At 46.3% G+C, this 15529-nt stretch overlaps 1 protein-coding gene across 1 annotated transcript in view; it reads right to left on the bottom strand.

Moving 5' to 3' along the window:
- SHQ1 (SHQ1, H/ACA ribonucleoprotein assembly factor) overlaps window positions 1-15529 on the bottom strand; it is a 149104-nt gene that overhangs the window by 125397 nt on the left and 8178 nt on the right. The window contains exon 2 of the mRNA XM_086939579.1: window positions 6178-6242. Coding sequence (XP_086795705.1) covers window positions 6178-6242 — 65 coding nt within the window. The remainder of the gene's footprint in view (window positions 1-6177; window positions 6243-15529) is intronic.

The following is a 15529-nucleotide window of genomic DNA, read 5'->3' as shown; positions in this document are numbered from 1 at the left end:
GGTCTGTCTATTTCACTCGCAGCAGGTAGCGTGTTTCAGAATGCCAGCTCCGCCCCGGTTCGACCGTCCGACGTCGCTCCAGCAGCATCCGGCGGTGCACGATAACACAGGTCCCGGTTCCGGGGCTAGAAAGGCCGTCAAACGATTCCATCAATATCTCCGGCTATCAGGCAGGCAGGGACATCGGAGGAACGCGAACAACAACAGCGCACTTTCACAGTCGTCCCGCTGCCGCGCTATCACAGGATGAGGGTCAGGATATCGTTGCGGGAGACAAAGGCTTGCGGAGCCGGGAGCCTACACGTCCGCCTCAGTCGCCATCTTGGCTCCTCCCATAGCCCTGATCTCTTGACTGGGTGAGAGTATTCTGCTTAATTCAAAAACTCTGTCCATCACCACCCCTTGTTGTTAAATATTTTGTCCACCATAAGCGTGGTAGGGTATACTCAGATGTGAGTCCCTTGCTCATTGCACCATCAGGATTCAAGCAAGCCGGGCCGAAGACGGCTGTAATGCCAGAAACCGGTCCCCGGAAGCTTGTTTCCTTCCCAGTGTAAGAATTGGCTTGGTAGTTTGGTTTGCCCTGTTCCCATCATGCACTGGGACAGGAACAGACTAATTTGCATATAGCCAGGTTCTGAGCTGGGATGGTGCAGTGAGCTAAAAAACGGTGTTGGATCTAGCCCTGATCTCTTGACTGGGTGAGAGTATTCTGCTTAATTCAGAAACTCTGTCCATCACCACCCCTTGTTGTTAAATATTTTGCACATACAGCACCAGCGCTTTCTCAAGAGGGCGATCCCTATTTTGCATGGGGGCGTGGCCCCATGCACCGGGGGAAATCCCTTTACCTCTGCACCCATGTCGTATTATAGACATGGCAGCAGAGGCAAACAAGCATTTGCAATGCAATAGGTCTCGCATTAGTAAAAGTTTTAGTTTTTGGCGTAGCAACTAATAATGCAACACTAATAGTTCAAATTTTTTGTAATGGTGGCCTATAGAGTGTAGTGCATTATGTATTACGAAAATAAAAGGTGATGTGTGAATATGGGCCAAATTAGAATGGTAAACAGTACCGAACCCTGAACATGCCCAGCACACAATACCTGTAAGACATCACCACAAACTAAACAAGAAATTCCTAACTATGCAAGAAATACAATATACTGCTGTGCAATGCAAAACAAAGCAGTGTAACCCCGCTACCAGTGCTGCTGCCCTGGGCCCTGGTGAAAGCATGGAAAATGGCCCCCGACTGCTGCTGGGTAGTAAAATACTGGACACCGGTGCTGCTGCACCAATGTTAGCCACGCCCCGCCGGCTACACTGAAATGCAATCCGAAGTGGAATATGATAAAAATACCACTGTAGGAAACAAACAAGACAACGCAATACACTAGAGTGGCAGACCCTGATGCAGAGGTCTAGCCCGGGACCAGGGTTCAATTCCCGCCTCTGCGGGTCTTGGGCTCAAAATAAAAATTCCACGGACCTGATAATTCTCGCCTCGGTGCCTATTCTAATCATGGAGTCCCACTCTGCAACTCTGGGCAATAGCTTGCTTAAACTCCACAACGGCCCCCACAACGCTAAGGATGCCTGGCCTCCACCCTGGGGGTGCCCAGGAGTGGACGCCTCACAGGGAAAGCCAGGATGAGTTCCACAGCGGTATTCGTAGAAGCGCCTTGAGACCCTTGCGTGTGAGTAGTGCGCTATGCAAGTATCAATTTACATTTACATTACATTTATAGCAGAACCAAAAGCAAAAACCACACACAACGGAATGCAACACCATGCAATGCAATTCAATTCAAGACACAACAGTACAATATGAAAGAGGACACTGCAGTACTGTCAACGAGGCACAATAAAGCTGTACAGTGCAACTGAACGCAAAACAAGACAATGCGCTTTGACACTGCAATCCACTAAATGCAATGCGATACAACACACTCAATGGCAAAACAAATAAAACAAAATCATACTATGCAATGCAACAGCCTACGCAAAAACTCCAAGCACCACAACACATTACAATTTGAGACAGTGCTCCACAGCACAATACATTGCAACGTAATCCAAGGCGGGGTATCGCCAAGGGTAGGCCGTGCTTGTGAACTCTTATGTGCCCTGGTGGACATAATGTGTGTGCACACTAAGGCAGTACTTGGCCCTGATGTGTTTGGTTCGTGCGCCGGAAGATGGCAGTGCGTTCCGGCGGGGCCAAGCCCCCATCTTTCTGTGGGTTTGGGGGTGTTTTACTGCCGCATCTGCGCCAGTTTTCAATGCCATCCCACACGTTTTGCACCCGCGGTGAACACCTGTGGACAGTGGATACGACCTGCAAGAGGCACCCAAAAACCATCAGATCAACTTGGAGGGGTGGGCTGGGTGGGGGCTGTGTGCATGGATGCACCATGTGTTTCAGTGTGTGACCAGAGGCCGAATTACCACTCGTATAGATGTAATTTCATGCACAGAATGGCGAGTGGAGCCCAGGATTCGGAGACCCTCTCGGTACTACGTGCTACGAGGAGCCGCAGCGGGCCGCAGCGCTATGAAATATAGCATATGAGGTCAAGCGGGGTAATGTGTTGCCTTCAGGGCCACGGGGTGAAGCAGGGGTAGGTGGGTATCTCGCTGGGGGAAAGGGCAGACGGAAGGCCGGGTCCTCTGTTCAATGAGTGATAGTACAATGCTAGTAAACACGGCATTTGATGTACAGAACGGTCCACGCCACACACGCAGACGCGTCTTACTGAGCGCCAAGGAGCTGCTCAGAAGCTTTCTAAATACTGCGCGATACAATTATCCAGGTGACCCCCACCCCCTCCTTAGTATCAACTTCGAAATGATGAATGGCGGCGCCTGTCCTGCAAGGACTCTTGGCAACCATTCCAGTCTCTGGGGCTCTCGTTTCTGACATGGCTGGGTGTAGCATGTAGGGCTTTTGCACAATCACTCCAATAGGTACCGGTTACATTACAACGATATAGTGCATTCTAATGATGTCTGTTGCCTAACGTCACTATTTATTTTTAACAATTGCCTTTTTTCTGCCTTTTTATGTAGTCCAAAAAATCCTACTCTAAATGGGACCAGTAGCTAGAATTGCCAAATGAAATTGAATAAATACGTGAGCGAAACCAAAACCTGTCGTGGGGCGGGACTTCCGTCTTCTGAAGCCAGAGAGGAGCAGTGGTAACGCGGGCTCCCATGCCCGAGGGAGAGCCCCACGGAGGCTGCATAGTCCGGAGTGGCGCTGATGGGGTGAGTGGAGTTAGTTGTACGGGGGGTGTGTCTCTGTATGTGTGCGTGTGTGGGCTCGTTTGTGTGTGTGGGCGGGGGTGTCTCTCTGTATGTGTGCGTGTGTGCGCTCGTGTGTGTGGTGGGGCGGGGGCAGCGGCGGGGGGGGTGTCTCTGTATGTGTGCGCGTGTGTGCTTGTGTGTGTGTGTGGGGGCGGCGGCAGCGGGGGGAGGTGTGGTGTGTGTCTCTATGTGTGCGCACGTGTGTGTGCGTGCGGGCGTGCATGAAGGTGCGGTCGTGTGTGTGTGTGTCTCTGTGTGGGTGTGCGCGTGCGAAAGCAGGGGGAGGTGTGCCTGTGTGTGTTGGAAGCTTTCAAGGGAGACAGGAGATGGTGAACGCACGTGCGACCTGATCCGATTACGGCAGGCTGCGCATGCACATCTCTGGTCTCCTCTTGCCTCGTTGTAAGCAAAGCGGACAGCTATAGTTCTCGCTGCGACATCGCTTCGCGATGCGTCGCAGGGCGAGACCTAAAAAGCTGTCAGGAGGCGCACTGACCTAAAAGGTGGTACACTGTGATGGCGCCCCTTGATAGCGGCCCTCTGGTGGGAAGAAAGTGAGTTTATGGATGCCTCCAGGCCTCCCCTTGCAGACAGGTGTAGCCACTCACTGCACCCACTTGCAAGGGATCTCTAATCCCCTGCAAAAGAGCAGGCGGATTGTTACCTGCACATTGAAAAATGGAGGGGCTGCTTCAAAGCGGTTGCGTATTTCACGTGAATGCAACACCCCCAACCCGGACAGCACAACTTTGCGGCTTCCCTGGAGGCAGCTCATTCAATATAATAGGGTGCACACTCCTTGTTAGTGACAAGCGCACCTTTTGAAAGATGTGCCTGGCCCTATTCTATAATACAGCCCCGGATGTATAGGGTATTGGAATAGCATGACCTGGTGCGGGCAAGAGAGGTAGAGATGTGTTGTCTTTGCCCGTAGGCGTGCGGGTGGGAGATGATCAGCTGCACCGGCTCAGCAGTGCAGGATGGGATCGTCGCACTGCAGCTTTTGAAATTGGATAACAGAGACTGTGGGTGCACCTTGTGGGACTGGGGCACCCTCTAAACAAAAACAACACTGTGACACAAGCCTGCTGATAGAGCGAAGTGAGACACTCATAAGATATTCACTGCTCCAGAGAGGAGTGCCCCATAATGCCCTGTGAGGGCTTTATTGGTACTGTTTGCTACTTAGTGGTGCGTCCGAGGGCCACCAATGTACTTTGAAGTGTTGTGCAGAACTGCAGGTGGCTCAGCAGCCCCATGAAAATAGACACGTTTATAGCTTGGCCCCAAGTCTCTGGGGCACTAAGTTAGTGAGGGCCAGGTTTTCATGCTGAAAAAGCATTCGCCGAGCTGGAGCTTTCATGCTCGAGTTTGGAAGTGCAGGGACCCCTAGTGGTTGGTTGTACAGCTGCATTATGTGGCCCGTTTGGATTAAAAGAAAGACTAACTCATGCTTGTGATGGATTCATTGACAATAATTGTTGATCAACATTCTGCAATAAGTTGTTTGATCTTTTATTGGCAATTGCTTTTCAGCAAATAACCATCAATTGGAGGTGTTCTTCAGATATATCCTTCATAGCATGGGGGTATGCAGTCTATCGTCAGATTGGATTGAGTCTTTGTGGGCCCCTCAAATCCCCCAGTTAATAGAGGCGCATTTTGGCTCCCAATAACAATTTGAAACAATGTCTGTGAAAAGCTCTTACATGTTTCTTCTCTCAGATCGGAAAGTTTTAAACCCCCTTGAACACATGCCGCCTCTTTCCTCATGCACTGCTGCACACTTGCTTTGTCCTTCACTTACTTACATAACTTTTTTCTTGATTACTGGTATTTCATGTTACTAGTTTCTTTTGCTAATACTATTCCTACCTGGTCTTCTCTATTCAGTTCCCTTCCCTTTCTGTTTTCTTTTTTAAATTATTTTATGTCTCATGCTACACATCCATCCCTATATAAAAGTAAAAATGAGCTTTAATATGTTATTTCTGTCATATAGCTTCACCTATGATGTATTTCTCTATACCCAAATAGTTTATAACTCTTGCTTGCTGTTATAAGATTTACGATGATTCGTGTAATTCTCAGATTGGTTTCAATGGTTAAATAAAGCTTTAACAAAAAAAAAAAACCAACAACAAAAAATACCATTAGGTTCAGATTCAAGGTGGCTTGGGATGATCTTGAGATAATGGCGACCATTAGACTGGAATTCTGGGATTCAAGTTAGGTTAGTTTCAGGGTCAGCATAAAGGGCGACGGTGGTTTTAGGATAAGGATTATGTGTAGGGAGGCGAGGGCTGGGACTTGGCATAATGTTAGTGCCAGACTTAACGCGAGCAATAGGCTTAGATGCGATGGTTAGGCTTTGGTTTACTAAATTCTGCTTTTAAGTACCACAAGACCAGACAGTCTGCTCGACCGGTCCATACTTCCAAGAAGCAGAATCTCTTTCACATGCCGGCGAGAGCTCCTTTACTTTTTTGGCTGCAACTCACTGGAATGTTATTCCCCTCAAATGGGCCTCACTTCGAACGTGCGCTCTATAAATATTGGAAACAAGTAATACATTCATAAAATACATTTTTTAAAATGTTATTCATTTCTGGATAACAATTCTTTGCTTTTTAGCTATAACAAGTGTAATCATATTTTTTTTCTATCTAAATTCTTGTGTTTTGTGTTTGTTACAATGTAGGTCTGATGACTATAACTGTGACAGCAATACGGTCTCCAGCATCTGGGGAAAGGCCATGTTCACCAGTTAAATAGTTTCAAAGAGCCTTTTATTCTGAAGCTTGTAGAAGACAAGAACTTCAGCGAGAGCTACTGCTTTCCATCAAATGTAACTAAATCGGATACCTTCATCAACATTATAGGAGGCGTTTTCTCTTCCATCTTCAACTACCCTTCCAGGCAGATTCAACCTGCAAAGACAAAACACAGTTGAGGGTTTACAATACACGGAAGATACATAGACATTAAGGACGAACAAGGCCTGCGAGGCCCATTTCGTCTACCTGTTTACTTGAATTCTCTAGCATCTACTTAATCTCCAGCTGCTGCGACACCAGAATTACTCCACTGTGCTCACCCATGCCTTTTGAGATGTATAACTAATACTCCTGCAAGAAGAGGGGTTCATTAACTTTCTGTGCATTCAGTAAGTGAGAACTTCCAGGTTGTGCTCCTTTGCCTCCCATACAAGTCCTCCCTCTGACTATAGGGTACTGCTCTGGTGCCACGTACATCTCTAGTGTTTTTAGCACCGCACCTTGGGGGCATAGAACAAACCCAGAGATTGGAATCAGACTAGAAGTTCCCTCAGCCTGGAATCTGGTGGGTGTTGGAAGTATCTGCCTGGGTATGAATATGCAGCTGTGCCCCAAAAACCATCATACCCATTCTGCAGCTGTACATTTTTCCACCTGTCTGACAACAGTGGCAAGTTGGATGAACAATAACTGTCTACGTCTTAATGGGGATAAGACAGAGGTGCTAATAATTGGGAGAACCCCTTCCATTTGGTCATCAGCTTGGTGGCCGGCAGAATTAGGTCAGACCCCTGCCCCGACAGAAACAGCAAAGAACCTAGGAGTCCTGTTGGATTCAGAGCTTTCGTTTGGGAAGCAGATCACATCTGAGATGAGGTTTCGCCTAAAGGTAAAGACCCATCTCTTCCCTCGCATATGAGAGCATGCGCTTAGCCTGTCACAGTCTTCATTGCTCTGTTCAGTGGTGGGCTCTCTGGGGCGGATTGTGTCCACAGCGCTGGGACTCACTGTTCCGAGTATAACCAGGCGCTCTACAAATGGTTGTATTATTATTATTATTGTCACTTCGGGAAATATTATTGCATTGCACTTCGATTGGTGGATTATGTTATACTGGACTCAGCTCGACAGAATCTTCAATGAACAGCAGCCTGGAGACACGTGGGGAGTCAACTGCCGCCAGCAAACTGGAAAAATGTCCCTAAAGCATTGGGGAGGCCTACAAGATCTGTAGATTGATAATGTGACGTGTTCCTACATGGGTGGGGAAATGGAGAGTGGGTGGGGTGGGAATAGTTAAAATGTATAACTGTACTTGTTGCAAAAGGCAAAAAAAAATGATGAAAAAAATTATTCTTTCTTCAATTCTATTAAAAATGGGTACATCAGGCAACTCGTAACTTTTGTGCCCTTTGTGAAATCTGCATTAAACTTTCAAAACGTTGGGGTTTGCCAACTACGAATGATTACGCCAAGTTTAGTGAAAACTGGTCAAATCGCCAAAAATTATTTGTGGGAGGCAGTCGAGTTGTGAAAAACATTTTAATGGAATTTCCCACACACAAATTCAGCAAATCCGAAAAACAAAAAACATGTATTGTTACAGATCACAACATGGCATGAAGCCAGGGGGTTCTTTAGGAAGCAACCTGGTTTGAATGGCATGCATCTATGTAGTATTTTGGGGAAAATCCTTATTAAAACAAGCACTGGCAAAACCAACAGGTTTTTCCATTGTAATGAAAGAGCAATGCTATTGGCTTTGCCAAAGCCCGTTTGTAACACATTGTTTAAAAAAGTTTTTTTTTAAACTCTGGAGGAAATGCAATACATATCTTAATAGATCTAAAAAAAAAATAACAGGGAAATCAAAATGCTCAGTCTTTCTAATCAGCATAGCTTAGTTTTCAAATTTCATGCAGGAAACTGAACAGAATTTAACAGACCTGTTGCCGGAGATCCAGCTTAAAAGTAACACAGAGTACTTAAAAGAACATAACAGCTGTCTGAGTAGGGGTCAGAATTTAAATAAAAATGCTTGTCGTTTTACTTTCCAAATTCTCAGAACTGGAACAAATGCTCAGGCCATTTGGTGCCTTCAGCAACCAAAAGAGGGCTTTATGGACCCCTGAACGTGGAGCTTATCCGGGCACCCTGGGTAAAACCTCTGCCTCTGGTGGAGGTAGAGTGAGCGCAGCAGCCCACACCTCGCCACACACCATAAAAGCTTCATTTTGATGCCAAAGCCTGTTCTTTCAAGCAACACGTTGAAGACAGGAGACAGAAGACCAGCAAAGTAAGCTGAATTCAAACCTGGAAAAATATACATGTTTTGCTTTTACAGATGACCCAGGAGGGATAAGAGCAACAAAGAGAGCAAGGGGGCACGGATGCGAGAAAGGAAGAAGCATATGGGGGAAGAGAGCAAGAAAAACATGGACTCCCTAGGAGGGCTCAAAGAAAAAGAAAAAATATTTCCCTTATGGAAGGAAAGAAGTCATCCATCCAATCAAAAGGATGCTAAATAGGCTAAGACCCAAGGGAGGGACAGAAACAAGAAGAGGAATGAAAGACCGAGAATAAGAAGCGAGCAAATAGGAGTTACAAAAATGCCAACCAATGGTAAGCAACGGGGTGGCCCAACATTATGTGTAGGTATCGGCACTGTTTACAATACGCCTTCAACAAAAGACAGCTAAAACAGGTCTGTAGCTGAGTAGGTGATGGCTAAAACCAACCGAATAAGGTTTGTCTGATGCCACAGTGATCCTGTTCTTAACAACTGGCTGAGAAAGGAATGGTGTAATGTAATGTAATGTAAAATAAATTTGTAAAGCGCATAAATCACCCGAAGGTCCCAGAGCGCTGGCAGAAAAACCTCAGAGCAGATAGGCAGAGTAGGTCTATGGGCTTGCAGCCCAAAAGAGCCAGGTTTTTAAGTGTGGACACAAATATTCAATGCTCGGACACCAGGGTGAGGCCAAACCTGGGCACCAACGCATGTGAATTCTGGTTTTGGCGAGCCTAGCTGAATGGATGTGCATGTCCCTTAAAAGTATTATGAGCCAATCTCAAATCCTCCAGAGCACTGAAGAGTGGAAAGACGGAGGTCTTCTATGTCAAGGTCTGTGGATCTATCGGGACTGGATCCGGCATATACAGACATAAACTTACGCCCTGTTCATTTCTAAAACATGCGTGTGCAATTTCTCAAGACAAGGAATTGCTGTAGCGGTCCCTCGGATCTATAGGACAAATAAACAGAACTGGCACAACTGCATAGGTGGGAGACAATCAGTCATATTTCACTCTGCTTTAATCCATTATACATTTTGCTCAAATGTTCTGGTTCCAGGGAGATTGTAATCTCATCTCCAGCCTGGACTATGGTTTGACAACGCGCCCCATAAAAGCAATCTTCCAAGCAACTACCGGACTGGTGTCCTCCTGAAAGAAATGTGTTTATCTAGTTTCAGTCCTGAGAGAATTCCGTTAGCAACCCATTCACTAAAGAAATAATTTCAAAATCAGATGCCTTGCCGCAAGGCCGTCGATTTGCAGTCTCCTCCCCACCTTGCAGCTCTCACCATCTCTGGAGGAGAGAGAGGACTATGAGTAAAACAATTGTTCTCTGAAGTGCATCATCAAAAGACAATCTGACTTACTCATCTTCAGTGAACTTCTAAAAATCCACAGATTCCACATTCACCTCACTCAACCCCTCAACCACCACTGTCAGACACTTTCACCGCCCCTGCTAGAATGCATTGATCGATTTCTCCTCACAATTATTGTTTTTAGTAGTTATTCTTTACTTTGTATTTGGCGCTGAACCTTCTTTGTTATTTTGTAAAATGCTCCAAGTCAAGAAGTAGTATAAAAAAAGCTGTAAAAAAAATAAAACTGGATGATGGTCGGCAACAGCACTGCACCCTCTTTGCAGTTAGTCTGTGTCCACTCTCTGCCTTTCACAGTGGATCTCCTCTGTTTTGCATATGGCAGGCACACTTTTAACTCCATCCTCAGTTCAGGCGAGGTTCAGAGCGGCCTCGAATCCTCTGGCTTTTCCACGGACTGATAATTTAAGTATTCAATTTCTTGTTCATACCAACTTCCCTTTGAATGATGTCAAGGACTAGAAGGGCTGTAACAGAGTGGCCCACCAAGCATCTAAAATTACTCCTATAATTGTATATATGTAGTAATGCTTAGAATTAGATGATGCGGTCATGATGCAGTGGAATTGCATCAATGTGAATGTTCCACAAATACTGGTTTAAATTGGGTTTGCTGATGGTTGCTGTACTAGCCATGTACTGAATAAAACTCATCTCATTTCAACATTTTGTGTGGATTACTACATATTTTGGCGACGAGGAGTTAGATAAGCTATTGGAGGCTAAAGTTATAGAACCAATTGAATCATCAGAATGGTTGTCTCCAATTGTTGTCGCACCGAAGGAAGGGAACAAAATTTGTTTATGTATTGATTTGAGGGATTTGAATCGCAATATCTGGGTAGATAGACAACCTTTACCGAATATTGGAGAAATGTTGAGTAGAATGGGTGGAGGTTGTGTTTTTAGTGTGCTAGACATGTCTTCCGCTTATCATCAAGTGAATTTACATCCTGACTCACGACCTTTAACATCTTTCGTAACTCCTTTGGGGGCATTTAGGTACTGTAGGATGCCGTTTGGGTTGGCGTCAGCCTCAGCAGTATTTCAACGTATTATGCAGAATATTTTTAAGGGAATGGACAGAGTGTTGTGCTTTCAAGACGACATTATGATTGTTGGAAGGTCATTTGAAGAACATGATCAGTTGATGAATGAGGTGTTACGTAGAGTTTTGGAGCATGGTTTGACAATAAAAAAAGAGAAGTGTCAGTTAAGGCTAAGTCAAGTTAATTATTTAGGTCATCAAATATCAGCAGATGGTATAAGACCAAAAGGTAGTATTGTGAAAGCTGTCAGGGATGTTCCATCTCCCACTAATAAGGAACAGTTAAAATCATTTTTAGGTCTCGCAGAATATTGTGCTAAATTTGTGCCTACATTTGCTGACTTAGTGGAACCAATGAGACTTCTTTTAAAAAAAGGAGTGTTATTTGAGTGGAGTGTTGGATGTCAGGACGCGTTTGTTAAGGTAAAGGAATGTATTTCAAAGGCTCCGTCATTAGGACATTTTGACTTTAAGAAGAAGTCCATATTAGTCACAGATGCGAGTAATGTTGGATTGGGGGCGGTGTTGATACAGGTGTCAGATGGTAATGAAACCATCATTGGGTTTGCTTCACGTAGATTGCAGGGAGCAGAAAGATCGTATTCTACCATAGAGAAGGAAGCACTGGCATGTTGTTGGGGGATAACACATTTTAGGTATTATTTGTGGGGGTTGCCATTTGTGGTAAAGACAGATCATAAACCTTTAGTTCATGTTTTTAAAGGGGGACGAGGTTTGGATGGAAGTGTGACTCCCCGTATATCAAGATGGTTACTATCGGTCTTAGATTACAATTTTGTGGTGGAATATGTGCGAGGGAGTAGGAATGTCGTTGCAGACTGTCTTTCTAGGATGCCAGTAGATGATGATATTTGTGTAGAAATATTAGAAGCCTATGTGGTGAATATTGACAGTGAATTCGCTGTTAGTCAAGAAGAGTGGAGAGAAGCTTTGGAGTTGGATATGGAATACAAGAAGATAAAAGAATTGATAATGAATTCTTGGAATGGATCTAGTGAAGAGATTGTACATAAGCAATTTATTTCTGTTAAGGATGAACTTAGTTTGCAAGGTGACAAGATTTTAAGAAGAAATAGGATAGTTCCACCAATTTTGTTGAGGTCAAAGTTGTTGAGAATTGTACATGAGGGACACCTAGGTAGGAGTCTGACTAAACGTAGATTGAGAGAATTTTATTGGTGGCCAGAAATGGACAAGAATGTGGAGGATCTTGTGCGTGATTGTCATGCTTGTAGCAATAGTGATAAAGTGAAGATTACAAGGGAACCTCCGTTGAGGTGTGTGGAATTGCCCATGAAACCTTGGGAGAAATTAGCCTTGGATGTTTTGGGTCCAATTGACAAATTAGGTTGCAATAATAGGTTTTTGCTTGTGTTAGTGGATTACCATAGCAAGTGGTTTACTTGGAAATCTATGGGGCAAGTTTGCACTTCAAATGTGATTGCATTCTTGAAAGAAGTTTTCTTGGAAGAAGGGGTACCCAAAACTCTCATAACTGACAATGGTGTTCAGTTAGTTTCTTCAGATATGACTAGTTTTCTTCTAAGTTTGGGCATTAGTCATGAGAGAGTGGCTTTGTTCCGTCCGCAAGCAAATGGACTTGTAGAGAGGGTCAATAGAATGATAATGGATTCCATACAGCTTTCTTTGGCTAATGGTTTATCTTGGAAGGAAGAGTTGCGAAGAATGATGTGGGGTCACAGAATTACATCACATTCAGTTACTGGAGTTTCTCCTTTTGTGGCTTTGAAGGGTAGAGAACCAGGTACTAAGGAGTCTCCAATGTGGTTGAAGGAAAAAAATCAAGTTTGGGTTGATAGGGAAAAAATGATATTGAGAGCTATTGATTGTCAGTGGCGCAACAAGATGGAATTTGATAGTAGGAGACATGTTAAGGATTTAATTTTCAAAGAAGGTGATTGGGTTGTTGTAAGGAAGTTTGGTTTTGTAAGAAAAGGGGAAAGTAAGTTTTCTCAGCCACATAAAGTTGTTTCAGTTAAAGGCTCTGTGGTTGAGTTAGATGATGGGAAGAAATGGAGTTTTGGTAGTTTGTGTAGAGTGTCTCATTTGTAAGTATGTTTTGATGCAATGCAAACTGTAAATGTGATTTATTTGTAAAACAGTTCATTGATATGTATTGTACTTTGCAATGTGTTACATTTTCTAATGTTTTCTTATTTTCTTTCTTTTTGATTCCATAGGGGGGAAGATATGTAGTAATGCTTAGAATTAGATGATGCAGTCATGATGCAGTGGAACTGCATCAATGTGAATGTTCCAATTTAAACCAGTATTTGTGGGTTTGCTGATGGTTGCTGTACTAGACTTGTACTGAATAAAACTCATCTCATTTCAACATTTTGTGTGGATTACTACAATACTCCTTCATGCAGACTCTCTCAACTTCAGCTGTAAATAGGTCTGCAGGCACCAAACCTTTTAATGAGTGGATTTTGTCTTTGCCCGATTGATCACACAGAGAAGCTCAATGATACATAAAGAAACTCATTACAGCTATGTGTGAGAAAGTGCCATATTTCTTGCCTTGGTATGCCCCCACTTTTTTCTGAACTGCTGATGTGCTTTGACTGAGTGTGCCCTGGGTTCCTGCCAACCAGGTACCCAGGGCCTGTGTTCCTTCCCTAAAACTAAGTTGAAACTAAAACCTAATTGGCATCTCTGGCCACCTGTCAGCCCCTAGTAAATGGTACCCTAGGTACCCAGGGCATGGTGACCAGAGATGACCCCTGAGGGCTGCAGCACTTATTGTGCCACCTTCAGGGGCCCTGCACCCTGACACCCACACACTGCCTTTGCAGGCTGAGTGTCCAAGTACAGAACCAAACAAAGAGTCGACATGGCACACATCCCTGTGTGCCATGCCCACTGCCCTGGCATGCCTCAGTCACCCCTCTAGCTGGGTGCCCTATGCCAGAGGTGTGGGCACAGGTGCATGAGCCCTGTGCCCCTACAGTACCCAAGGCCATTCCTGGGCACTGTAAGCGCAGTGCTGCCATTAAGAGTATATGGTGCTGGGAGGTTGTCATTACGAACTCCACAGCACCATAATGGCTACACTGAAGACTGACAAGTTTGGTACCAAACATCTCAGCACATTAAACCTGCACTGATACCAGTGTGGGATTTAATGTAAAATGCACCAGTGGGCATCTTAGGGATGCCCCCTGAAAACCTAACCTACAATCCATGTCTGGGCTAAGTGGCTGCAGAGGCTGCCACACAGCAGACATGTTGCTGGACCCCTGGGGGAGAGCCCCCGCTCTCCTGGGCCTGCAACAATGCACATCCTGGGCGGGGTGCTAGGTCTCCTCCCCCAGGATGGACAGGGGAAGCTTCAAAGGCATGACGCCTCTGTGAGCTTCCCCAGATCATTTGCTGTACCCAGCAACTGGCCCCCACCCGTCCCGACCCCCACTCTGGCGGGAAGACTGGCGGAAAAAACTACGTCAGGAAGAGGGGTGCGCCAACCCCACCCCTCAGGTGGGGGAGACGAGGTGAAGCACAACCCCGGGCTTCGACCATCTTGAAGATGGGGAGCCCTGCCCAATCCCAGCTAGGCTCCTGCCCCCCCCCCCTCCCCCCACCGGATAGGAGCAGGCTAGGGGGTGTACTCACCCCAGGACAGGGACCCATTGGTCCCTCTCCTTGCCCTATCTGTAACGCCCCTAAATTCAGTATTTAGGAGCTCCCTGAACCTTCCTTCCTCAGATCCCGATAAGAAAAGAAGAAAGAAGATCAAGAAGAAGAAAACCTGCAGTGCAGCTGCTAACAACAGGACGACAACAGCTGACTTGGCCCCAGCCCTACCGGCCTGTTGACCCTGGAACCTGCTCCTGCCTAATCCCGGCGACTCCTGCGGACAGCAACCTTGGGACACCCAGAGGACCTGCCTGCCTTGACCCTCTTGAAGATTGAGACTCCCATCAGCAGAGGCTCTGCTGCAACAACCCCCCTGGTGCCAGCCAGGAAGCTCCGGACCAGCCCACTCTGCACCCGCCGAGCCCGGACCATGCCCAACAGAACCAAGACCACGAGGACGCCCCCCCCGGCGACTGGGACCAGAGGTCCAGTGCCCAAAAACCCTCCTCGACGAACCAGACTACGCCTGCAGACTCAGAAGTAGGGGCCACCCAACCGCGACCAGCTGAGGGTAAGCTTTTCCGACACCCAAAGACACCCCTGCACCCGGTGCCCTACAGCCCCCTGTGCCTCCCTTTGGGGTACCTACCTGTGCTCCAGGATCCCAACTTACCTCTCGAAGTGCTTTTCGCCCCTTGAGAGTCTCCGTCCCCGAGCCTGCAGCCTTTGTTGCTTTTTGACCTTTCCCATTGGATAACATTGAGCGCCCGACGGCTCAAAAGCACCCTGCACCCAGCCGCCCGAGTGCCGCTGGCTGTGCCTCCTTTGTCCTGTCCTACTTCCCCCCTTGCCCTGAGCAAATGACCAGGAGCCCAGCTCCCACAGCCGCGTGGCCTGCTAGCCAGCAGCCACCAACCAAGGGCCTAACTACGTTTGCACCCGGCCGCCCCTGTGCTGCTGCTGGGGCTGAACCTACTGTACTTACCTGACTCTGGGGGACCCATGAGTCTATGCCCAGAACCTTAACTTCACCAGCCAAGTACTCACATGGAAACCGGTAACTCACTTACCTGCTATTGGATAACATTGACCAA

The sequence above is a fragment of the Lissotriton vulgaris genome, chromosome 9 (genome assembly GCF_964263255.1).
Source record: "Lissotriton vulgaris chromosome 9, aLisVul1.2, whole genome shotgun sequence".
In the NCBI taxonomy this organism is placed as follows: domain Eukaryota; kingdom Metazoa; phylum Chordata; class Amphibia; order Caudata; family Salamandridae; genus Lissotriton; species Lissotriton vulgaris.
The sequence above is the reverse complement of the archived record's forward strand: the minus strand, read 5'-3'. Positions and strand labels throughout refer to the sequence as shown.